This window comes from Terrapene carolina, unplaced genomic scaffold (assembly GCF_002925995.2).
Source record: "Terrapene carolina triunguis isolate 2854851 unplaced genomic scaffold, T_m_triunguis-2.0 Scaffold238, whole genome shotgun sequence".
Classification (NCBI taxonomy): domain Eukaryota; kingdom Metazoa; phylum Chordata; order Testudines; family Emydidae; genus Terrapene; species Terrapene triunguis.
Window position 1 is genome coordinate 5,247,122 of NW_020664589.1, and position 22,682 is coordinate 5,269,803.

A 22,682-nucleotide genomic window follows, 5' to 3' on the forward strand; every position below is an offset into this window, starting at 1 on the left:
TATATATATATATATATATATATATATATATATATATATATATATACACACACACACACACCCCACTATGTGAGGAGATCCCACACCTGAGCCTCAGAATACACCCTGGATATCAATATACACCCTGGATATCAAAATACACCCAAGTTACAAAACATGGCATACAATCCCTGGGGAGGCTTATTGAAATGTCATGTTACTTACTTGTCACAAAGGGAGTTGACAGAGCCTTTGGAACTGCAGCCACACGGAAGGCAGAGCCCACTGGTTTGGTTCAGGAGATATCCCTCCTCGCAATTTTCACACCGCAGACCAGTGTAGCCTTTGTGACACTCGCACTGTCCTGTTGAAGTATTGCACTCATTCACACTTGCACTCCCAAGAGCACTGCAGTTACACAGATAGTCTGCAAAAGGAAAAAGAAACTGAAATTAACATGCTCTAGTCATAAAATGAAGTATATAAGCATTGGGGGGGGGGAAATCACTAAACATGCAAAAATTGCCAGGACCACATTTGGGGCAACCAGGCTTGCATGCTCATTCTGTGTGTGTAGCTTTGAAACAGCATTGCCAACCCCAAACAGTCAAAGATCATGAATCAGGGCCTCAAAAATCATGAGACTGGTTTAAAAAAGAAAACAAAACACCAAACATGAGGGTGTTTTTGTTGGGGTTCTTCATATTTACTTTCTGGTGTTTGAACCTCTGGGATTCATGTTTTCAAACTTTTCTTCCTACAATTATGAGGGCTAGAAACTTACTTTAAAAAAAAAAGTTGAGACCCTCCCATAATCACATGACTCGAGGAGCTGGGGCTTTCGGAAAGACACCAAATATCACAAGACTCTTGATAAAACTGCAACATTTGGCAACATTGCTAGTAGAGCACCTAATAATTCATGGATTTATCTTCACCACACACCAGTGAGCTAAGTCGGTATTATTATCCCCTGTAATTATTATTATTACAGATGGGGAACTGGGCGCAGAGAGAGAGAGAGGTGAAGGGCCAGATTTTCAAAAAACCTCAACATATCGAGAGCTGAGCACTTTTGGAGTGCTGATTGCAAGTGGCACAACAGCAGCTGTGGGTACTGCCCAAGTTTCAAAATCTAGCCCTGATGATGGTGCCTATAAAAGAGGCACCGATCTCTTCGGAAAATGTGCCTTTGACTGTGGATGGGGAGCATCTGAAAACCTGGCCCTAAAATGACTTGCCCAGGATCAACCACAAGAAAATCCTTCCTCTCATCACCTAACACAGAATGAGCCAATTTCAGCCTTGCTGTCGGCAGGCAGAACTCCACTAGAGTCACCGCAGGGCTATCATCTGATCCGAAGAGCCATTCGGGCACGCACCCCCCTCCAACTGACTTTCATGGAAGTTCTTCATTTGGAAGGTTTACCGAATCCAGCCCTCAAAGGGCAGAGGCAAAAGATCAAAGCACAAGTTCTCAATCTACATAAACTGAAGTGTTTAGAATAAAATCAGACTTCCTCCCCAGCAAACTAGAAACTGACACTATTAGTTTTAGCTTCCCTTCTTTACTGGAAAATATTGGGCGCTTAATAATTCAAAGTATTTATCTACCAAGACTGAATTATGAATAAGGTTCATGTCTGACATGGCAAACAGGCTTCGAGGGAGTTAAGAAACACTGATGATTATTTACCGAGAGCAGCCAGCGTGCATGATGCCGTACAGATGGAGGCAGTTGCCATAGCCACTGACCGGAAGAATTTACAATCAAGAACCCAATCTCACCCACTTTACCCCCAGGAGTCACCCCACTGAAGCCTACTGGAGTTTTGCCTACTGGAGCACTGAAGTGGGCCTAAAATTAATAAAATACAGTATTTCAATATTTGTACTTCACAATTATAATGTACACTTATGTCCCAATCCAGCAGTCCATCCCTATTGAGCAAAGCACTTAATCATATGCCTAATTTTATGCACTTGTTTAAGTTTCACTGAAGTCAAGGAGACTTGAACACGTTTAGCTTTAGGCACATGCTTAAGTGTTGGTCTGAACAGGGACGGATTTCAGAATGTATTTAAATGTTTTGTTGAACTGGAATCTTACTGAGGATCTCAAAGTGCCTTTAGAAATACCAGATCCCAGGGAGAAAGTAAATTTATCCATTTGTCAGATTAATTTACTCATTTCATGTTGGCTATTCTTTGTATATTTGCTTGTGGAATTTGGGTTGGAGGAAGAGATTATAGATCAACTTCCCAATTGGTTACATACATTTAAAACATTCTTTTTAAGATTATGCCCAATTAGTTCTGGAATGAAATAATGAAAAACCATGAAAGGAATGCTGAAAGCCTTCTTCTCATAAAGAGTTGAATGGGGAAGTACTCGGAACTTTCTAAGAATCAAATATCCAGACAGTTATACTGTCAAACTATATAGGGTTCAGTAAAATGTCATGCAACTCAATATTTAGAGTGATACCCGGTTTTTTGTTTTTACAGTAAATCAATCCATCAGATGCAGAGATCAGTTTTGCACCAGATTAAGAGAAGAAAATTTTTATCTCATTCATGCCAACATAAATCTGGAGTAACTCCTCTAACGTCAATAGTTATTCTGCATTTATCCTTGTGTAAGTGAGATTATTACTGGGCCTGTATTTTCTTGGATCAGAACTGATTACTGAAATGAAAACCTGGAGATCTGTATTTATCCAGGTAAACATCCACTTCCAATTACAAGCACAAATTCCCATCTCAGTTATACCAGTGTGGCCTCACTGATTTTAGCACTTTGACTTCTACCAATGAGCGCAGGTCATGGGCAGCCACTGGAATAAGTGCTCCCTTTTCAGTTTTTAAATCAAACTATTAAACACATTAATTACTTTTAAAAGCTTGTTGTATGCAACGTAATTAATCATAACAAATTTGATAAAAAAGATGTTATAGCTAATTGAACAGTGTTCTTAGATGCTAAGAAAACAGAGACAATTCTTACATATTGCTCCATATTCAGAAGTTCTTATTGCTGCAGTCGCAGCATAACATCATAAATCATTGCTCGCTCTTAGCCTACAAGGCTAGAGTCAACGTAACACTGAAGAAGTGTCTACAGTAGCTTTCCGCTGCTAGTTGATATTCAAACATTTCTACAGGGAAAGCCATGGCTATTACAGGCCAACGTCTCTTCTCACTGCAACTCAACCCACATCACTATAGTTTCTCCAGAGTAAAAAGGAGAATTTGGACTGTATCCTCTAAAAAGAGACCCGGGGGTGGGGTGGGGGGGTTGCAGAGCTCAGATAATCTATCTAGCAAAAAGGTGTGGAAAAGCAACACTGGCCCAAATTGCTAGCCAAATCCAGCCTAATGCATTCAAATGAGCAGTGAAGTGGTTTAAAGTTTTATAGTTTCATGAGAGGAAGGCAAGTCTAATGGTTAGGGTGCTAGTCTGGAACTCGGGAAACTCAGGTGCAGTTTCTAGCTCTGTTACAAAAACTTCCTGCCTGATCAAGGCACTTAGGGCTAATAGCACCGCCCTACCAGCCTTAGCTGAGGCCAGAGAAACTAACAGGGGAGTTGTGAAGGTAAATATATTAAGGTTGTGCAGTGCTCAGATACTATAGTAACGGGGGAGGTCATGTAAGTACATTAGATAGATGAGATCTCAAGTACTGCAGCTGGAGGAAACCAAATACAAGTCATGCTTTGGATTATATTTTACATCTGCAGCATCTACAATGTTCTATGTCTTAAAATAGCTTGCAAAATGATAGAAAGAATGGTAAAGACTTTGGCTGAGATGTTCAAAGCTGACTATGGGATTTTTGCAGTCTTTCATCAAAATTTCACCCAGCTCCGTTCACAAGCCCTGCACCCTCCACTGTTAAAAAACAAAAACTGCAAAACCAAAATTAACAACGTTGAATAAATTCTACCAAGAGTCACACTACAATAGCAGATATTCCATAAGTGAAAAAGAGAAGTTAAATTCTATGGATACATTATTAGACCCCAATCCTGCAACTTCAGGCACACAGACAGACTACTGCACCTGCACAGAGCCCTATTCAGCTGTGTGCATGCAGTGCCCAACTGAATGGGGGTGAACCAGTAGCAGCATCAGCCAGTAGCAGCATCTGCCGGTGCGCAAGAACTTGAAGGATAAGAGGTTATGTTGTGAATTCTTCACTCCATTCTACCAGCAAAGTTCTATTGCATTCCATTCTGTTTCTCAACCATGCCCATCACCATGGTGTTCGTGTGCCATAAGTGACAGGAAATAGGTCATAAGACTACCCTCTTCCACATATGGGACTTTCTTTCATCCTTCCTCTCCTCCTTGGGGGAAGTCACATGTGGATTTTTTTCTTCATATATGATACTGTAAGTGTACATATTAGTAAAGGCAAGGTCGAGAAGTTGTTCTAGATGCAAGAGACCAAATCCCCAGCTGGAACAATTGCATAGGTCCATTGACTTCAGTGGCACTATGCGGATTGACATCTGAGGACCTGGCCCAATGTACTGTAAAAATAGTGAGAGGCACAAAAGGTGAGGCAGTAAGTAAAAAGCTTGCACGGATTCACCACAGTCAATTGGTATCAATCACACTCAGAGTACACTGTATTGAAAGCTGCAATAGGTAGGAGAGGTTGAGATGAAAATTCATCATATGAAATTTAATTTCATCCTTAGAACGGCTATACTGGGTCAGACCAATGGTACATGTAGCCCAGAATCCTGTCTTCCAACAGTGGCCAGTGCCAGATGCCTCAGAGGGAATGAACAGAACAGGTCAATTTTGAGTGATCCGTCCCACTGTCCAGTCCTAGCTTCTGGCAATCAGAGGTTTAAAGACACCTGGAGCATGGGGTTATGTCCCTGATTACATTGGCTAATAGCCATTTATGGACCCATCATCCATGAACATATCTAATTGTTTTTAAAACCCAGCTATACTTTTGGCTTTCACAACATCCCATAGCAATGCATTCCACAGGTTTACCACACGTCGTATGAAGTACTTCCTTATGCTTGTTTTAAACCTGCTGCCTATTAATTTCATTGCATTAAGCCCTCATTCTGTTATGTGAAGAGGTAAAAAAATGCTTCTCTATTCACTTTCTCCACACCATTCATGATTTCATAGACCTCTATCATACTGCCCCTTGGTTGTCTCTTTTCTAACCTGAACAGTCCCAATCTTTTCAACCTCTCTTCATATGGCATCTGTTCCATAGCCTGAAGCAATTCTGTTGCCCTTCTCTGCACCTTTTCCAATTCTAATACACCTCTACCTCGATAAAACGCTGTCCTTGGGAGCCAAAAAATCTTACTGCGTTATAGGGGAACTTGCTTTGATCCACCAGAGTGCGCAGCCCCACCCCTCCGGAGCACTGCTTTACCGTGTTATATTTGAATTCGCGTTATATCGGGTCACGTTATATCGGGGTAGAGGTGTATATCTTTTTGGAGATGAGGCAACCAGAACCTCACACACTATTCAATGTGTGGGCGTACCGTGGATTTATACAGTGGCATTACATTTTGTTTTATTATCTCTCCCTTTCCAAATGGCTCCTAACATTCTATTCGCTTTTTTGACTGATGCTTCACATTGAGCAGATGTTTTCAGAGAACTCTTACAACAACTTCAAGAGCCAGTGTTGATGGTGGCCACAAAAGTTCCAAGACCCTGCACTTCAAACTTGGTGCCTTGCATAGAGCCCTGACACAGCAATCTGTCCTGTTTTCTAGTCAAGTCAAATATCTACTGCAGCCTTCTAACCGAAGAACATATAGCATGGCAGAACAAAATGCTGGTGGTTGCAGCAAGAACAAGATTTCAGATGGCAGGAGTTTGTACTCAGAAATTCATCAGGAATTCTGGACTTTTAATCCAACCAAATGAAAGACGGACTGGCCTGTGAAGAGCTACCATCAGAGAGCTTAGAAATAGGAAAGAAAACTTTGGTGTGGTTGGTGTTGAGGCATATTGGTTTAGAAGTTAAATTATCCTAAGATCCTGAAATGCCCATTAATTGATGTCACACCACACTGTAGCAGGCTCATGAACTTTTATCCGTGGCCCAGCCACCCTTAGAGAAGGACAGGGTGCCACACACAATGTGGTATCTCAAACACGAACAGGAAGAATTTATTTCCCTGCTCATCTCATCACTGAGGTAATAGATTCCCTTTTGAGAGCCTACAAATATTGAGAAAAAGTTAGCAACACTGCCTCCTACAAAAAAAAAAAAAAAAAAAAAAAAAAATCCCCCCTCACAAAAAAAAAAAAAAAAAAATCAAGCCTCCCTCCGGGTGTGGCTGTTATCTGTACATTTAAGACACAATGATGGCACCATGATTGGTAAGCTTTCTAAAAGCACGGAGTTTAAGGCCAGAAGGAACCACCAGATAGATCCTCTAGTCTGACCTCCTGCATCATTACATCTGAGCCCTTATGTTAGCAGGTCTTTGACCATGAAACAAACACTGTTCCACTAAGTCAAGTAAAAGATTCCAGATGGCAAGGTTTCAGACAACGGGCTTGATGTGGAATACATACGCTAGGATCTGCTTACACCAGTTACTCGACAGGGTGGAAAATGCAGCGATAATCCAAAACAAAGGAGAGTATGCAGCTTTTCGTTCACAACCTGGGAAAACCAACGTTCAAGCTGTCTGAGCAGCAAGCCTGGTGGCTATTTCTGTGATCCTGTTTAACGAAAGCAGTCTGGGGAGGCCCTGAAGTAGCTGTTACAGAACCTACTTCAGCCAGTGCACAGGAAACAGATCTGAGCTTTTCTGCTGCTGAAACAGTTCGAAACCCTGAAAAAAAAAAAATCACATGCACATTCTATGTAATAGTGATCAGACACAGATGAGGCTTTCTTGGCTACTTCTCTCTTTCCATGGCTGTCTGCTCACAAATAATGCTTCATGGAACATCCACAATTATGTGAGGCTCCTCACACAGACTGCATGAGGTCACAGTGCCCCCAATGACCCTCACACACTCAGCTCCCTAACACAACTGAGCCAAATCTGCAATGCAGAGGAAGATCCATGGAAAAAATAACCTGGCCCCAAGCTGTACCACTCTGTGTCTAACAAAGGTACTTCTAAGACCTCAATTATCACAGTAAAAGAGGCACTCAGAGAACGTATTTGCCATCACAGTGCACCTGGGAGGTAGGGAAAAGCAGTTACCCCATTGTATAGATGGGGAACCGAGACACAGAGACACCAAGTGTCACACAGGAAACTTGTAGCAGCACAGAGACTAAACCCCGGACCAGTGCCCTAACCCAAAACGCCACCCTTCTCATGACAAGCTTCATGAGACTTAGGAGAAGATTATGGGCAAATGTCCCTGCACAGATCTGTGGGCCAGCAGAGAGGTCCCAAGAGGAAGAGTAGGGGATGGTGTCATCAAGGCAGCTGAGCCCCCTCCCCTTCCCACGTGGCATGGGGCAATACGTGCATGAAGAGCACTCTCCACGCAGGTCGCTGGAGCACACAATCCCCTTGCTCATAAAAATCAGAGCTGGAACAGACTGATAGCACCAAATCAACCAATTCATCCCACTGGCCAGCGCAGGATTGTTCCCTGAAGCACAGAAAGATGCCCTTAAGCACTATCAGTCTGAAAGCAGGAAAGAACTAGACAGACGCTTTAAAGTCAGTTTGCTAATGTAACAGAGATTTGACACTGGTGACTTGCCAGACTAGGAAAACCTGAAGCTTAATCTATCTCTACCTCTCTATATATTCACTGCCCTGCTTGTGGTTGGGTTAAGAAGGCAAGAATATTTCAAAGTCGAGAGAGGAAAGTAATAATGAACTGTCTACCTTAGCCTTCTGCTGATACATCAAAAAGATGGGGAAAGAAAGACCATAGAACATTCTCCTGGCCACTGGCCAGACCCTCTCTGGGTGCACAGAACCTTTATTCCATTTGATCAGGCGCATGTCTTGCTCTTGAATGTAACCTTCAACAATATCTTCGAGCTTGTGCAAGTATGAAGGAATTCACAATGAGGGGGAGGGAGGAAGGGAAGATGCTATGGTCTGGCGTAATAGGCTCATTCTGAGGTGGGCTTAGTCTGGGAGTTGTCTCGTGCTGTCCTGCTCAGTATCAGACTGATCACATTTATTCCAGAAGTACATTCATGTTAGGATTGTAACATAAAAGTGGTGTAAAAGCCAGGACAGGTAATTGCCCCGTGGACAGAGCACTGGCCTGGGATGAAGAGTGGGGTTGTATTTCCAGTTCTGCAATTGATTTGTTGTCAGTGAGTCACTTCCCCTTCCCTACGCCTCAGCTCCCCTATCTGTGGAATGGGGATAACACCACTTCTCCTCCTTTATAAAAGTGCTTTGAGATCACTGGATGAAAAGCACTATACAAGAGCTAGGTGTTATCTAGGAGTTGTGATGAACTGGATTATCAGAAGTAGTGAAGTTTATAAATCAAGCAGGGAGGCAAAAGCTTTGGGTCTATACCCAGCTCTGCCACAGACTCTCTCTATGATCTGGCAAATCACTTAGTTGTTCCGTGCCTCAGTTTCCCCATCAATAAAATGATTCGGGTTTTGTGCTGAGCATAGCACTGAGCACATTGTTGGAGCTAATAAATAATATTTCCCTACCACACAGAGATGTTGTAAGTCTTAATTCATGAGTGTCTCTAAAACACTTTGAGACCCTTAGATCAAAAACACTATAAAAGTGCGAATCGTTCTGACAAGATACTACTTTAACCAAAGTGAAAACATGCTGCCTTCATGAACCTTTACTTTTCACTGATGGATTTTTAGAAGATTGAGTGAAAGAAAAGATTTACAAAATGCTACAGCAATGGACACAGTGTTTGAGGTATTGCTGTAATGGGGACTCAAATTTAGTATGCAATTTCGCATTGCTCCAGCCTCCAATTGGGTCATTATTGTGCAAAATTTCTAGATTACTAATACATTTTTACCTTTTTTATTAAATTGGAAATATGCCGCTTGCTGGAAATATTAGAGTTCCACTTTGCTGCACTGACAGAATAAGGATCTGCAAAGATTTACAAGTCTGCTCTTTTATAAAATGTCACAGAGCTGTAACTTCACATATGAGTTCTCATAGCAATACATGCATTGGGTTAGATTCTCTGGTGCACTTTGAGGAGGTGAAGCCCATGGAGGTGTGGGAGCTTTATGCTACCTTCATGTCCTCCCAATTTTGGGCTGCTGCAGGTTCCGGAACAGTTTATGGAGTAACTTAGAGCAACCCCAGTAGCAGCTTCTGCCATTATCCTATACCTTCTCTTCCCTGGCTTCGTTTCTGGCACACTCCCAAATGTCTACAGCAGCCCAGCACAGTACCTGTGGCAGAGGAATTGGTTGTTTGCAGTGTATTAGAGGTCAGGACAGATGGGCCAAATCCCACTCACCATATTTTTGATGTAAGAGGACAGTCTTCCGCTTGCTCAGGGTCACTTCTGACAATGAATCAGATCTGGAATAAAACTCTCCTTTCCTCTGTAGGGCTGGGCTTTTAGAGAGGGCGGCTGGGGTGCTTCTCAGAGGAAGAGAACTAGGACTGTGCCACAGTCAAGCAGAGAAGAGGCCCGGCATATTTTTTTAGGGGTCAGCTAAAGATGTGTGTGGTCATACTACAGCTTGGTAAATACAGCAAAACATCCTGCAAATATTCAACTGAGTTTCTTAAATGAACAATCATGGGCCATACTCCTGCCCCTTTAGTGCTGACTGCCGGGGAACACTAGAGTGATAGAGGCTCTCTAGCAGGAACATTTGCAGAAAGCACCTTTCAAATCCACACAGGCTGGAATGCACTGAAACAGAACGTTACATTTGTATTCCAGGTGTCTCAAGTGCACCCATCCAATCAAGAACCAGAAACAATACCTTGTGACTTAGCCAACCAATCTCGCCCTCAGTAACACACTGAATTTTTAACATTCACCCAAAGAGTAAAAAATTCAAATAAGTATTTGTCTACCTTTGAATAAATTTGAGTAAATGATTATTTGAGGGATATCCATCAAACAGAAGAGAGGCTAAATGTGTCAATATAATTTGTTCACTCCAAATTATTTAACTCTAGGGTGAAGTTTTCCAGCTTCCTTCTTATGAAATAAGACCTTAATGAGTAAAGCTAGAAGGTAAAGATGTAATCAAAAGCCAAAGGAGATACTGGTATACAGAGGGCAGGTTCTTTCTCCTCCTACCTACCTGCTTCTATCTTAAGCTTCACTAGGTCTTTGACTCGACCCCACACATGAGGAAAAATGGGAAGGGAAATCTAGTCTCAAGGCTTTGAGAGATGGAGCAAGATCAGGCCCTCAACTAATACAAAAGAAACCAGTGACTGAAGAGACTCTTACTGAGCAATGAACAGCAAGGGGCATCTACGGGCCATCCCCCGCCCCCTTTTTTGGGAGGGGGGGAGGTATATTGCCATCAAGGGATCAAAGTGTCTGGAAAGACAGAAAGCAGACTAGGGAAACAGGTGTGAAAATTCTAACCAGTAATGATGCCTGTAATGTAGTAGGGAGACAGGATCTGGCTGCAAGAGGATTCTTTACTGAGGCCGCTGGACACTCTAGGTATGTCTACACGGCAATAAGACACCCACGGCTGGCCCATGTCAGCTGACTTGGGCTCAGAGGGCTTGGGCTGCTGAGCTATAAAAATGCAGTGTAGACACTCAAGCTCAGGCTGGTACCTGCGCTCCGGGACCCCGTGATGGGGGAGGGTCCAAGAACCCAGACTCCAGCCCGAACTTGAATGTCTAAACTGCAATTCTATAGCCCTGCAGCTCAGACCCAAGTCAGCAGCCGCAGGTGCTTTATTGCAGTGTAGACAGATTACTCACAGACCCTGTAGTTCTCCAATTAATAGCCTGTGCAGCCTAGCGTCATCTTACAAGGTCTCTCTGTCCTGACCTGGACTAAGCAGCCATGGAAGGGACTGTTGACTACCGTATAGCACCTTTCCCCTGCCCCAATTGATGATCTGCCTTTCAGTTATGGGAGGCAGACACCAGTCGTACATGCTGCCAGATTTAATAGCATGATCCACATTTTGCATTTGTGAATCACCTCTAAAACAGTTCAGTCAAGTAGAAGACTGAATTAATTTTTCGCTTCCTTTCTGACTCGTGATGTTCAAAGTGTACAGAAGAGATCCCTTGGTGCATATTTTAGCCATGATTTCTTTTTCATACAGACCATTTAAACAACAAACGAACAGTTTTTACATGGGTGAAATAGCCACAAATGGCAAAACAAAAGCTATACAATGTGTGAACTAGAATATTTAGAACTTACTTGTCGGGAACGTTCTAAAAGAGTTTAAATCATGAACACTATTCATAGTGTGCAAAATTTCTAAGCACCGGCATGCCCAATGCACAAGAGATTTTATAGCATACAGAAGCACAAGGAGACTATAGCAGACATGGGCCCATTTCATGTGTACAACTGCAGAGAAAAATAGTACCTAGTTCTTACAAAGTGGGGAGGAAATATTATCTAATGATTCAGAAAGCAGGGGAGGGAAGGGTCTCTAACCTGGCAGAACTGGGACCTCTGGCTTGCCAGGTAGGTTACTAATTGACATGCTCTGTGAACTTCCTCTATGCCTCAGTTTCACCATTTGTAAAATAGGTTAAAATAACTTTCCTACCCCACTAGGCTGGCGTTGTTTGTAAAACATTTTAATTGGCTCAATTCTTTAATACTAAGGGCTTATCTACATGGGGAGATTTCCCAGCATAGCTATACTGGAATCGCTCTTCTGCTACAGTTATACTGGTGTCCAATGTGGACACACTATTCCAGAATGAAAGTGATTCTGATCACTCCAAAGGGGAGTAAATATTGCAGAATAAAAACCACTTTTATTCTGGAATAGGGTGTTCAGTATTGTGTCCAGTTCTGGGCACCACATTTCAAGAAAGATGTGGAGAAATTGGTGAGGGTCCAGAGAAGAGCAACAAGAATGATTAAAGGTCTTGAGAACATGACCTATGAAGGAAGGCTGAAAGAATTGGGTTTGTTTAGTTTGGAAAAGAGAAGACTGAGAGGGGACATGATAGCAGTTTTCAGGTATCTAAAAGGGTGTCATAAGGAGGAGGGAGAAAACTTGTTCACCTTAGCCTCTAAGGATAGAACAAGAAGCAATGGGCTTAAACTGCAGCAAGGGAGGTCTAGGTTGGACATTAGGAAAAAGTTCCTAACTGTCAGGGTGGTTAAACACTGGAATAAATTGCCTAGGGAGGTTGTGGAATCTCCATCTCTGGAGATATTTAAGAGTAGGTTAGATAAATGTCTATCAGGGATGGTCTAGACAGTATCTGGTCCTGCCATGAGGGTCCTCTTGAGGTCCCTTCCAGTCCTAGAAGAGAATCTATGAATTTATGGAGATTTATACCAAAAGTGGAATAGCTATCCCACTATAGCTCTGCTGGGAAGTTTTCCCATGTAGACAAGACAACTCGATGCTTTACACTATGTGCTAGGGTCTTAATATAAATAAGAATCAGGCCCTAAGATGTCTAGAATATATGCAGTTATAGAAATACCAAAGAGAGCTAAAGAAATGCTCAAGGATTGAAGCATCAACCGTTAAAAATACATCCTTTCCTTTTAATTCATTTTAAAAGTCTGCTGGCATTTTACTTTTGCCGATTGCATTTTCATACCAATGTTTTCATGAACGTCTGCAGCCATATAAATATTCAGTCAGTTCTATTTAAAATTTCCATACTTTTAAACCACCCAGGGTGTGACAAAACTAACTGAACGCTTCAAGTTTATATATAAACAATATGAGACAAGGATTAAATGGAATGCTGGCAAACAATTCCAAAATAGCACTAGGCAACCCCCAGACTCCCAGCCTACTGAAAGTTCAAACCGGGAGTACATTTGTAAGCAATCGTCTGATACCCCTCAGGAAATATAATCATCATGTCAGCAACATTCTTTTGATACAAGATCAAGACACCTCCTAAGGAGCAGTCCTGAAAATTTATTAGCATACTTCAATTTTAGTATCTATGTACTACGTCCTAAAGAGAGAGGGGAATAAAAAAAAATTACATGAATAACATGGAATATAATCATTGAAGTCTCTATGTACTTTGCTTAAAGCAAAATAATTAAAATCACAAACTTTCCTTGGTGCTTTGGGGAATTGTAGCTAATGAAAGAATGTGTTAATTCACACAGCGGCTTTCAATTAGCTGCAAAAAGCTGGAGTAAGAATTATCCCTCAATCATTTGCACTTGGGCTATAAATTTTGTGCATGGATAAATAGGGAGAAAATTTGAGACTTATATGGGCAAAAGGAGAATGGAGCTCGAATTAGGTTCTGGGGCTGTTATTCAAAACAGTCTTCTGTTTTCCCCATCTTCTGCAGATTAAGTGAAGATGTGGATGTATAACATGAAGGGATGTTACCAATATACATCTCCCTTGCCTAGACTTGGATTTGGAAGGTGTTAAAGGAACACTGCCATGTACACACTAGGTTGTTAACATGTGTTAGCTAACACCTTCTAAAACCCAGTCTAGACAAAGCCCAACAGGATCTCAGTCCAACCCTGAGCCAGGGCAAGGGTCTGGTGTTTGTGTAGGCATGTCTCATTCATGAGATATTTGGGCCCAAATGGTAGCAATCTCATAAGGTCAGCTGATTTCCAGGTCCCTTTAGAGCCCCAAAGTTGTACCCCAAACCTTAAAAAAAAGTTTAAAAGGTTAGTGACTGAGGGGCTGGATTTCTCAGCATTTAAGAACTGGCTGCAGAAATCTATCCCTGAAGTCAATGGAATTACACCTTTATCCTTAGTTTTCTGGTTCAAATCCAGCCCACATCAACAGTCGCCGAAAGGAGAAACCATCTGATGGCAGTTTAGTGAAATGAGTTTGATCTTAGTTTAGCTCCCCGTGGAGAGATGTCCACATCATAGAAACTACCACAAGGAGCTCTAGTCAGGATACTCACCGGCAGCCCCAGCAGAGGGCTAAGGAATGAACTGGCAGTAGGCGTAGCCTCCCTCCTAGCTCTCAAAGTGGTCCCTGCAGGTTAGGGTTTGTGCGTATTGGTAGGACAACGTAGGGAAGTTTGTATCCCTGCTGCTTACGCTATACCAGTTCTGTAGTCAAATAGAGGACTTGGACCTCCAAGGCAGCCAGTCGAGCACCTTTCACGTCAGCATTTCAAATAGGCTGGTGCTAAATTCACCATGTGAAGATTAACAGCAACAATGTCAACATTAAAGAAGCCAACTTCTCTCCTGGGCCAAGGCAGATTTTACCAATTTCTTGATTCCTGGTAGCCTCAGGCCTTGTTTGAACTAATCTGGAAAAGTGCAGCTGGAGAGAATTCCTATGGCCGTCAGGTCTCACGCCAGCTACGCTCCATTTGATTCCCGGAGAAGAGGAAAGAAAGCGGAGCACTAGCTTCGCATATCACCTTGAACAGACAATGCAGACCAGGCACTCAGTTATTATCTTCCACTCATCAGCCATCTTCTCCGTGCTGATCTTGAAAGAGCAAATGCAATTTAAAAAATAAGCCTCTTCAAAAGCCTGCCCTGTAAGCAGAAGCCACCAACAAGGGGCTTATGTGCTCCTAAACCAGGAGACCTCGGTCTTTTAATAGCCTGATAAACACCAAACCCACAAGACAGCTGGATGTACTCGGCCTAATTCTCCTCTCATTTATTCCATTGATTTCAGTGGAGTTACACCCCTGGCGAGAAAAGAATCAGGATGTCTGGTTCTTGAACCTGCCTTATCAGAAAGGTTAGCAGAGAGAAGTTCCTTTCTTAATTATTTGTCTGGGGACTGAGAGGAGAAAAAATATATATATGTGGTTAAGTTTCCATCTCAAGTGGAACCTCAACAGTAATGCAAATGCTGAATCACTAAGAAAAAGTTGACTATGGAAAGCTACAGGTTCAAATTGCCTTCATTAGGAGAACAGACCCGATTTTCTTCTCACTAACAGTTGTGTAAATCAGGAGTGATTCCAGTGCAGTTAATGGTCACGCTGGTGAACACCAGAAAAATAATTAGTTTCATCATAGGGTGAAGAATGACCTTACAAAAGTTGATTCTAGGAAAATACATAGGACCATACTATCCCACTGAAGTCAGTGGAGTTACACCTGGGGCACATTTGGCCCATAGACCGTGAAAGGACACATTTCACAATTCTAAGGAAAAGGATAGAGAGCAGCAGACTAAAGACAACAGACTTCAAAAAAACCAGACCCCCTGCCCTGAGCCCCCTGCTGCACCCTGCACCCCTCCTGCACCCCAACCCACTGCCCTGAGCCCCCTGCCGCACCCCTCACCCCTCCTGCACTCCACACCCCAACTCCCTGCCCTGAGCCCCCACCACACCCCTGGGGGCAGCGAGGGGGCACGGGGCAGAGTTGCAGTGGGGATTTTAGGGAAGGGGTTGGAATGGGGGCAGGGAAGGGGTGGGAAGAGGCGGGGCAGGGGCGGGGCCTCATGGAAGGGGTGGAGTGGGGGCGTGGCTGAGAGCGGTAGGGGGGAGGTGTCAGTAAATGCCAATGTACTAGTCCTCATGTGGCCCTCGTGGTCATTTGAGTTTGAGACCCCTGCTCTATAAATACCTTAGTGGCAAGAAAAAGAGAAAGGAAAGTGTAGGTCCACTACTTAGCAGGAAAAGGAGAGTTAATAACTGATGGTATCAAGAAGGCTGAAGTGTTTAATGCATATTTTGCTTCAGTCTTCGCTAAAAAAGGTTAATGGTGACTAGATGCTTAATACAATATTAACAAGGGGAAGGAAAACAAACAAGAATAGGGATAGAACAGGTTAAAGAATATTTAGATAAATTAGATGTATTCAAGTCAGCAGGGACTGGTTAAATTCACCCTAGGGTACTTAATGAACTAGCTGAAGCAAATCTCAGGACCACTAGCAACTATCTTCGAGAACTCACGGAATACAGATGAGGTCATCTGGGAGTAGGGCAAACAGTCTTTTTTTTTTTTTTATAAACATAGAGGGGGTGGGGGGTGGGAGACAAAGCACCTGGGGAATCATTGACTAATCAGCTTAACTTCAATACCTGGAAAAATACTAAAACAAATTATTAAACAATCAATCTGTAAGCACCTACCAGATAACAGAGTGACAAACTTACTATAGCCAACATGGATTTGTCAAGAATAAATCATTGCAGACCAACCTAATTTCCTTCTTTGACAGGGTCACTGGCCTAGTGAATGGGGGATGGCAGGGGGAAGCAGTAAATGTGATTTATCTTGATTTTAATAAGGCTTTTGACACAGTCCCACATGACAGTCTCATAAGCAAACTAGAAAAATGTAGTCTAGATGAAATTACTGTAAGTTGGGTGCACAACTGGTTCAAAGAGTAGTTATCAATGGTTCGCTCTCAAACTGGGAGGATGTATTTAGTGGGGTCCTGCACTGTTCATTATCCGAGACATTAATGAAAATATTGGAGTGGAGAGTATGCTTATAAAATCTGTGGTTGACATCAATGGGAGGGGCTACTAGCGCCTTGGAAAAGATTAGAATTCAAAGGACCTTGACAAATTGGAGAATTGGTCTGAAATCAACAAGATGAATAATTCAATAAAGACAAGTGCAAAGTTGTTCACTTAGGAAGTGGGGAGGGAGAATCAAATGCACAAATACAAGAGGGGAATGGCTAGTGAGGCAGCAGTACTGCAGAAAAAAATCTGCAGGTTATAGTGGATCGCACATTGATTATTAATCAACAATGTGATGCAGTTGCAAAAAAGGCTAATATTCTGGGATGTATTAACAGGAATATCGGAGACATGGGAGGTAACTGTCCCATTCTAGTCAGCACTGGTGAGGCCTCAGCAGGAGTAGTGGGTCCAGATTTGGACACCACACTTGAACGATAAGGAGGTTGGTATAACATATGTTGCTGAGGGATGTGAATACGCCACACCCCATAGCAATGTAAATTACACTGACCTAAGCGCCGGAGTGAAGAGCACTATGTCAGCAGGACAGCTTCTCCCTCCCTACTGTCGCTTGTTGGGAGTGGATTAAGTCAATGGGAAAGCTCTCTGCCATCGGCTTAGAGCTCGATATGTCCTTTAGGGCTAACCCAGGCTAAACAGTTGGATACCTCTTGCTTACGCCTAAAAAACCTTGCTCTCCAGAGTCCAAGCAGCATAGAGATACTGTTCCTTCTTGTTAGGAATTTTTATTCCCTTTCACCCCAGTTCTTCGAGCTGCAAACTCAGCTGATGGGAGGAATTCACTTTCATGACTCATCTTAATGTGGGGGGACGGGGGATGAGCAATCAACAAAGTCTTTTGTCCTCTTTAATGTTCCACAATAATTCATCTGGTGTTGATGAGCCTTTCTTTTTGGCCAGAATGTAACACCTTCTGTTGGAGATCAGCACTTTACACTACTTAATGTCTCTCTCCTATTTGGTGATTTACACAGTCACAGAGGCTTATAATACAAATGCTTAAATACTAACTTACATGTGGGATACAGATGTTATAAGTGACATTACATGCATGCAGCAACTTACAAGCATTCAGTAAAGTCTAAACACTAAGCACATTCTTATAATTCTAATACCTGTTTTAACAGCACTAACACACAGGTGAGCCAGACTGATTCCAGCCATGGGTGTATCTACACTTTAAACGCTACAGTGGCACAGCTATGCCACTGCAGCTGTAGTATTTCAGACCTAGTCTATGCTACATGGTCTACACTATGCTGCCCTGCAATGACCTAGCTGTGGAAGTGCCTTCACTTAAACTTTACTCCCACCAACGTCAGTGCCTCTTTATGACGATCGAGAGTCACAGTTGATGTCATTAGGTCAACACAGTGTCAGTGTAGACTCTGCGTTGCTTACGTTGACCGTTACTGACTTTCAGCAGCCATCCCACAATGCCCCACACTGACAATACAATTGATACAAGCACTGTTATTACTTGAGCCCCGGCACTTCTTTCTTGAAGAATTAAGCACTGGTGTAGACAAGGCCAAATGATTACCTGGCCAAAAGTTCATGTCAGAAAGTGTGTTACTTGCTAGCCCTTATTTACCTATTTAAAAAGTTCGTCATTCAAATTAGGGACAAGAAAAAATTACCATGCGATTTAGGTGACTAATCACACACCTCAGATGGCCAACGGAATTCACTAACAACCTACAGGCTGAATTTTGCTGGTGGAAACGATTTAGTGAATATTTACAGATAAATACATTTGCAGAAGCAGGACTGATTCACAAACGGGGAGGGGGGAGCTAAATTTGTAACACATATGAATTCAACCAGTTCTAGGGAGGACAGATGGGCTTGCTGTTAAGGCACTAGACTGGGAATCAGTGGGATCAATTCCTGACACTGCCACAGATCACAATGTGACCCTGGGAAAGTCACTTAATCAGCCCTGCACCTCATTTACTCATCTATAATATAGGGGGGGTGATACTTCCTTAGCTCATGGGGGTGTGGTGAAGATAAATCTACATGGGAGGTGCTTGGCTATAGCAGTGGTAAAGGGCCACATCAGAACCTAAGTAGGTGGAAAGTTTATGGGATGACTCCTATGCATTGGAGGTGCGTTAGAGAGAACAAATGCTGCATACTCTATCTTTGTTTTCAGCTCCCTTGTATTGTTTCAGGTTCCTGCCCACCATCCCCCTTGCTAGGATGTTCTTATCAGATCAGGTGCCACCTCTGTTGGAACCTCTATCAGCTACTTCAATTGGCTTATCCGGAATCCTCCCACCCACCCACACACCTTAGTGCTCAATGAAGAGGCAGTGATGTCACTTAGCTGGATGAAAAGCTCTTTCATTCCTGCTGGCTCCCAGTAGAAGTGTTCACCCTTCTGTTTGTGCGCTGCCAACTTCATTGCTCCTCAACAGCTTTGGCTGAGATAATTGAGAATTCTTTTATCAGTGTAATTCACTTCAGCATAACTGGCTCATCCAGATTTGAAGAACAAAGTCTTTGTCTACCCTGGGATTTCTGCCATTTTGCACAGCTGTACCAATTCAAACCACTAGCAGAGACATGATTTTCACCAGTTCAATGCAATATACAGCCATGCAATTTAATAGTTTGAAACCAGGATAAACTGCACCAGTCCACATAGCATTGCACCAAAATAAACTGTATCTATCCCAGGGTTTTGCACCAGCTGGTAAGCTACCCTGGTGGAAATCCTGCTGCACTGGTCTAAACCATATCTACACAAGAGGATTGTCCTGATGCAGCTATACAAGGGCTGAAATCTCAATGTAGGCCAAAATCTGGTAGCCTCTCTTCTCCTGGTTTTACATGGAATTTCTAATCTCAGAATGACAGGATAACAGTCATGCAGCATAATCACTGCACATGTGAAAGAAGAGAGGCATGGAATATAGAACATCACGAGACGAATCAGTCACCCCTTTTTTATACAACACCACACCTGATCCCAGAAAGTGTTTTTCCTCCTTGAACTTGTTTTGGAGAAGTTTGTGCCACCAAGACTAAATGTTTGCAAAAGATGCATTAAAAATGGACAAAATACATTAAATTGCTTTGGAGGTCGGGAGGGGAACAGGTCTTAACTGAAGAGACTTTTGTAACTAAGTGTAGGAGCTCACATGAAATTTTTGGGAAGGAAGATGCTGTATTTATGTCACCAGCGCCAAAAGGGTAGTAACAAGATGTAGTATTTGTTTTTGTTTTTTAAAATACACTATCAATGCAATTAAATCAGTTTTAAACCCATGTAATTGGCTAACACTGCAGGAGCATCATTAGATTAGTTATGTTTGTACATTTAAGGCACACCTTACGTCAAAACAGATTATTGCCCTGACTTTTAGTTGTGCACATCCCAAATATATGTATCAGTGTGCTCAACAATCAGTACCTAGAGACCAGATAAAAAAAAAACTGGTCCTATTCTGAAGCAGATGGCAAAACTCCCATTCACTTCACTGGGATCAGGATTTAACCCAGTGACTTCAAGATGTGCTGATATGCCATTGCTTCTCTGCATCCATGGAAACAAAGCAACCAAGGTGATTTGTGTCTCTCTCTTGCTTAAAATTACGCTGTGTATTTATCCAGGAATGCCACTGCACAGTTGGCAATGTCTTGAGCGCCAACACCTTTGGTGGTATGATAAGATGGTGTTCAATCTGCAAGGAGACTACATCCCCTGGGATTTGTCTGCATGATGATCTTGCTTAAAATTATACAATAAAAACTTCTTTGCCATCAACTTCAGTAGGATCAGGATAGGGCCACTAAAGCAGTTAAGGAAATCAATCTTCTGTCCGAAAGGATTTGCTCTCTATCCTCCTTCATTTTACAAAATTAATATTGGGGAGGGGAAAATCTCCTACTTGCATAATGCCAACAACACATGGAAAACCTTGTGCAAAGAGACGGACACCTACAGTTCTCACTTAAGGTGCAGCAGCGATCCCGCTTCCTGATCGTTGTGATAGGGAGCTGGGATCTTTGCACAAATACAGAATTCACAGTATGGTTTTCATAGCACCTCCCGCTTCAGGATTTCAATGGGTACCGGTGAATTCACTGTCCCCAGACCCTGGTGAGGTGGGTAAGCATTACCTCAGCTTTACAGTTGGCAAAACTGAGGAACCAATAGGTTACGGTCCACACTTTCAAGACTGGCCTCTCATTTTGTTTTCTAGAGCCACACCGCACCTCCTACTGATTTCAGCTGGAGCTGCAAGCACTCAGCACTACAGGGGGGGGAAAGCGAGGAGGGGGGAGGGAAATCAGTTCCAGGTGGCTCTGGTTAAGCACTCAAAACTCAGAGACCTTTTTTAAAAATGTGAACCCAAATGATGTCCTAAAGGTCACATACAGCTTGCCTATGGCAGAGGGGGGAAATCAAACTCATGGTTTTGGCTCCCAGCATTTTACCCATTAGGCCATATTTCCTCCCTGACATGGAAACATGAGCTGGCTACAAATGAGGTACTTTGCCTGGCTGGAGAAGAAACACTCAGCCTAGCTACAGACAATGTACGCTGACTGCACATTTGTCTCATATAATTAAACTTACTTAAAAAATACTTTGCTGGAAGGAAGAGAATGTATCTTTCCAAACTCTTTTCTCCAGAGACATCTGTGATCACAGTAGAGCATGTTATACAGAGTCTTTAGCATTTAGCGCCTAAGTTCGTGGAGCCAAATTTAGCCCTGGTGTAAGTGGGTGTAACTCCCATCGATTCCATTGAATGTTACACCCACATACGCCAGGACTGAATTTGGCCCTGGATGTAAAACCATCAAGCAGCTTGGCACAGTGATAAAGACAAACATCCAATGATTTCATATCTAGAAAAGGGAGAGCGTGCTCCATATCTGGTTTGTGCTAACGGGTGGAGTCAAAAACACTTGGCCTTTGCCTATCTCTGCTCCCGCTGAAGTCAAGGGCAGTTTTACCACCCACTTCACAGGGGGCAGAGTTAGGCTAAATCTGAGCAATTTTAAAAATCCTGCCACAATGCAGAATTTCTTCTTGCAACAAAATGAATGTTTTTAGCAACAAACCAGAGCTAGGCCTAAGCCAAAAGCCTGGTTCAAACTGGATCTGAGCTTTCAAGCTTGGGCCCCATCTCACCTCCAAACTGAAAACACATTTGCATGATTCCGACTTCAGCACACCACAAGGATCCAAGGGAAGAGCCCCCCTGCTCTAACAATGCCCCTCTAAAAAGCATCCTGCAGCGACAACGCAGCTTGATCTCCATGAAGTTCTGTTTACATCTTATTTAGTCTGTAGTTGCAGTTCAAGGATCTGACACTGACCTACACAATCCTCTACGGTTGGATCCTAGAGAGACCCTAGAATCTATATGCAGAGTACTTGTCCTGAGGGTTTTAAGAAATTGCCTCAGTTGTGAGATCAGCTACGAACTACCCCACTTCCTCTCTTCATAGGTATGCCCAATGGCTAGCATCATCCTGGCTGCTTTGCACCACAATCACAGAAAAATGACTGACCAAGGGCCAGTTTCTTCCCTCTGTTATACCCACATGTGACAGAGAACTGCACCCGTATGCACTGTTTAAACTGCCTGCGTTATTTCCCACTTGATCCAACACTCATTTCTGAGATGCAAGCCCCAGAGATTTGCCCCAAAGCCTTAGCCGGGGTTGTTGAAAGTAGTTAAGGTGGACAAAAGACTAATGACTATGCATGCAGATTATCGCACAGTCTAAGTACTTTCAAGGGACGACTACCGAAATGTTTATGCATGCTTGGGAGCAGGAAAAGTGTTTAGCATAAGCTGACAGCCACAGCTGAAGGTTGCCATGTATTCGTATTCTATGTGGCTTTGCACAGAATGAGTAGGCCACCTTAAAGGTGACCTGCAAAAGAATTTAAGAGTTGAGCTTGTGTCTCTGATTTTTTAGGATGTATAAAGAGGGCCTGACAAGTTAGGGGCACTGATGTTTTGCTTTATTTATTTAAAAAAAACCCTTAGAAACATCAGGAATGAAAATTCTGGCCTTTCTTGGTTTTGCTAGCAACCTCTTTGAAGTCTGTGGGGTATTTATTGTAAGCACTAATACCATATTGAAGGAGCAAGTGTGTGGATTCTTTCACGAAAGCT

At 42.7% G+C, this 22,682-nt stretch overlaps 1 protein-coding gene across 1 annotated transcript in view; it reads right to left on the reverse strand.

Annotated features, from left to right (window-relative positions):
• MEGF9 (multiple EGF like domains 9) overlaps nt 1-22,682 on the reverse strand; it is an 82,178-nt gene that overhangs the window by 32,729 nt on the left and 26,767 nt on the right. The window contains exon 3 of the mRNA XM_024192916.3: nt 205-406. Within this exon, the coding sequence (XP_024048684.2) occupies nt 205-406 (202 nt within the window). The remainder of the gene's footprint in view (nt 1-204; nt 407-22,682) is intronic.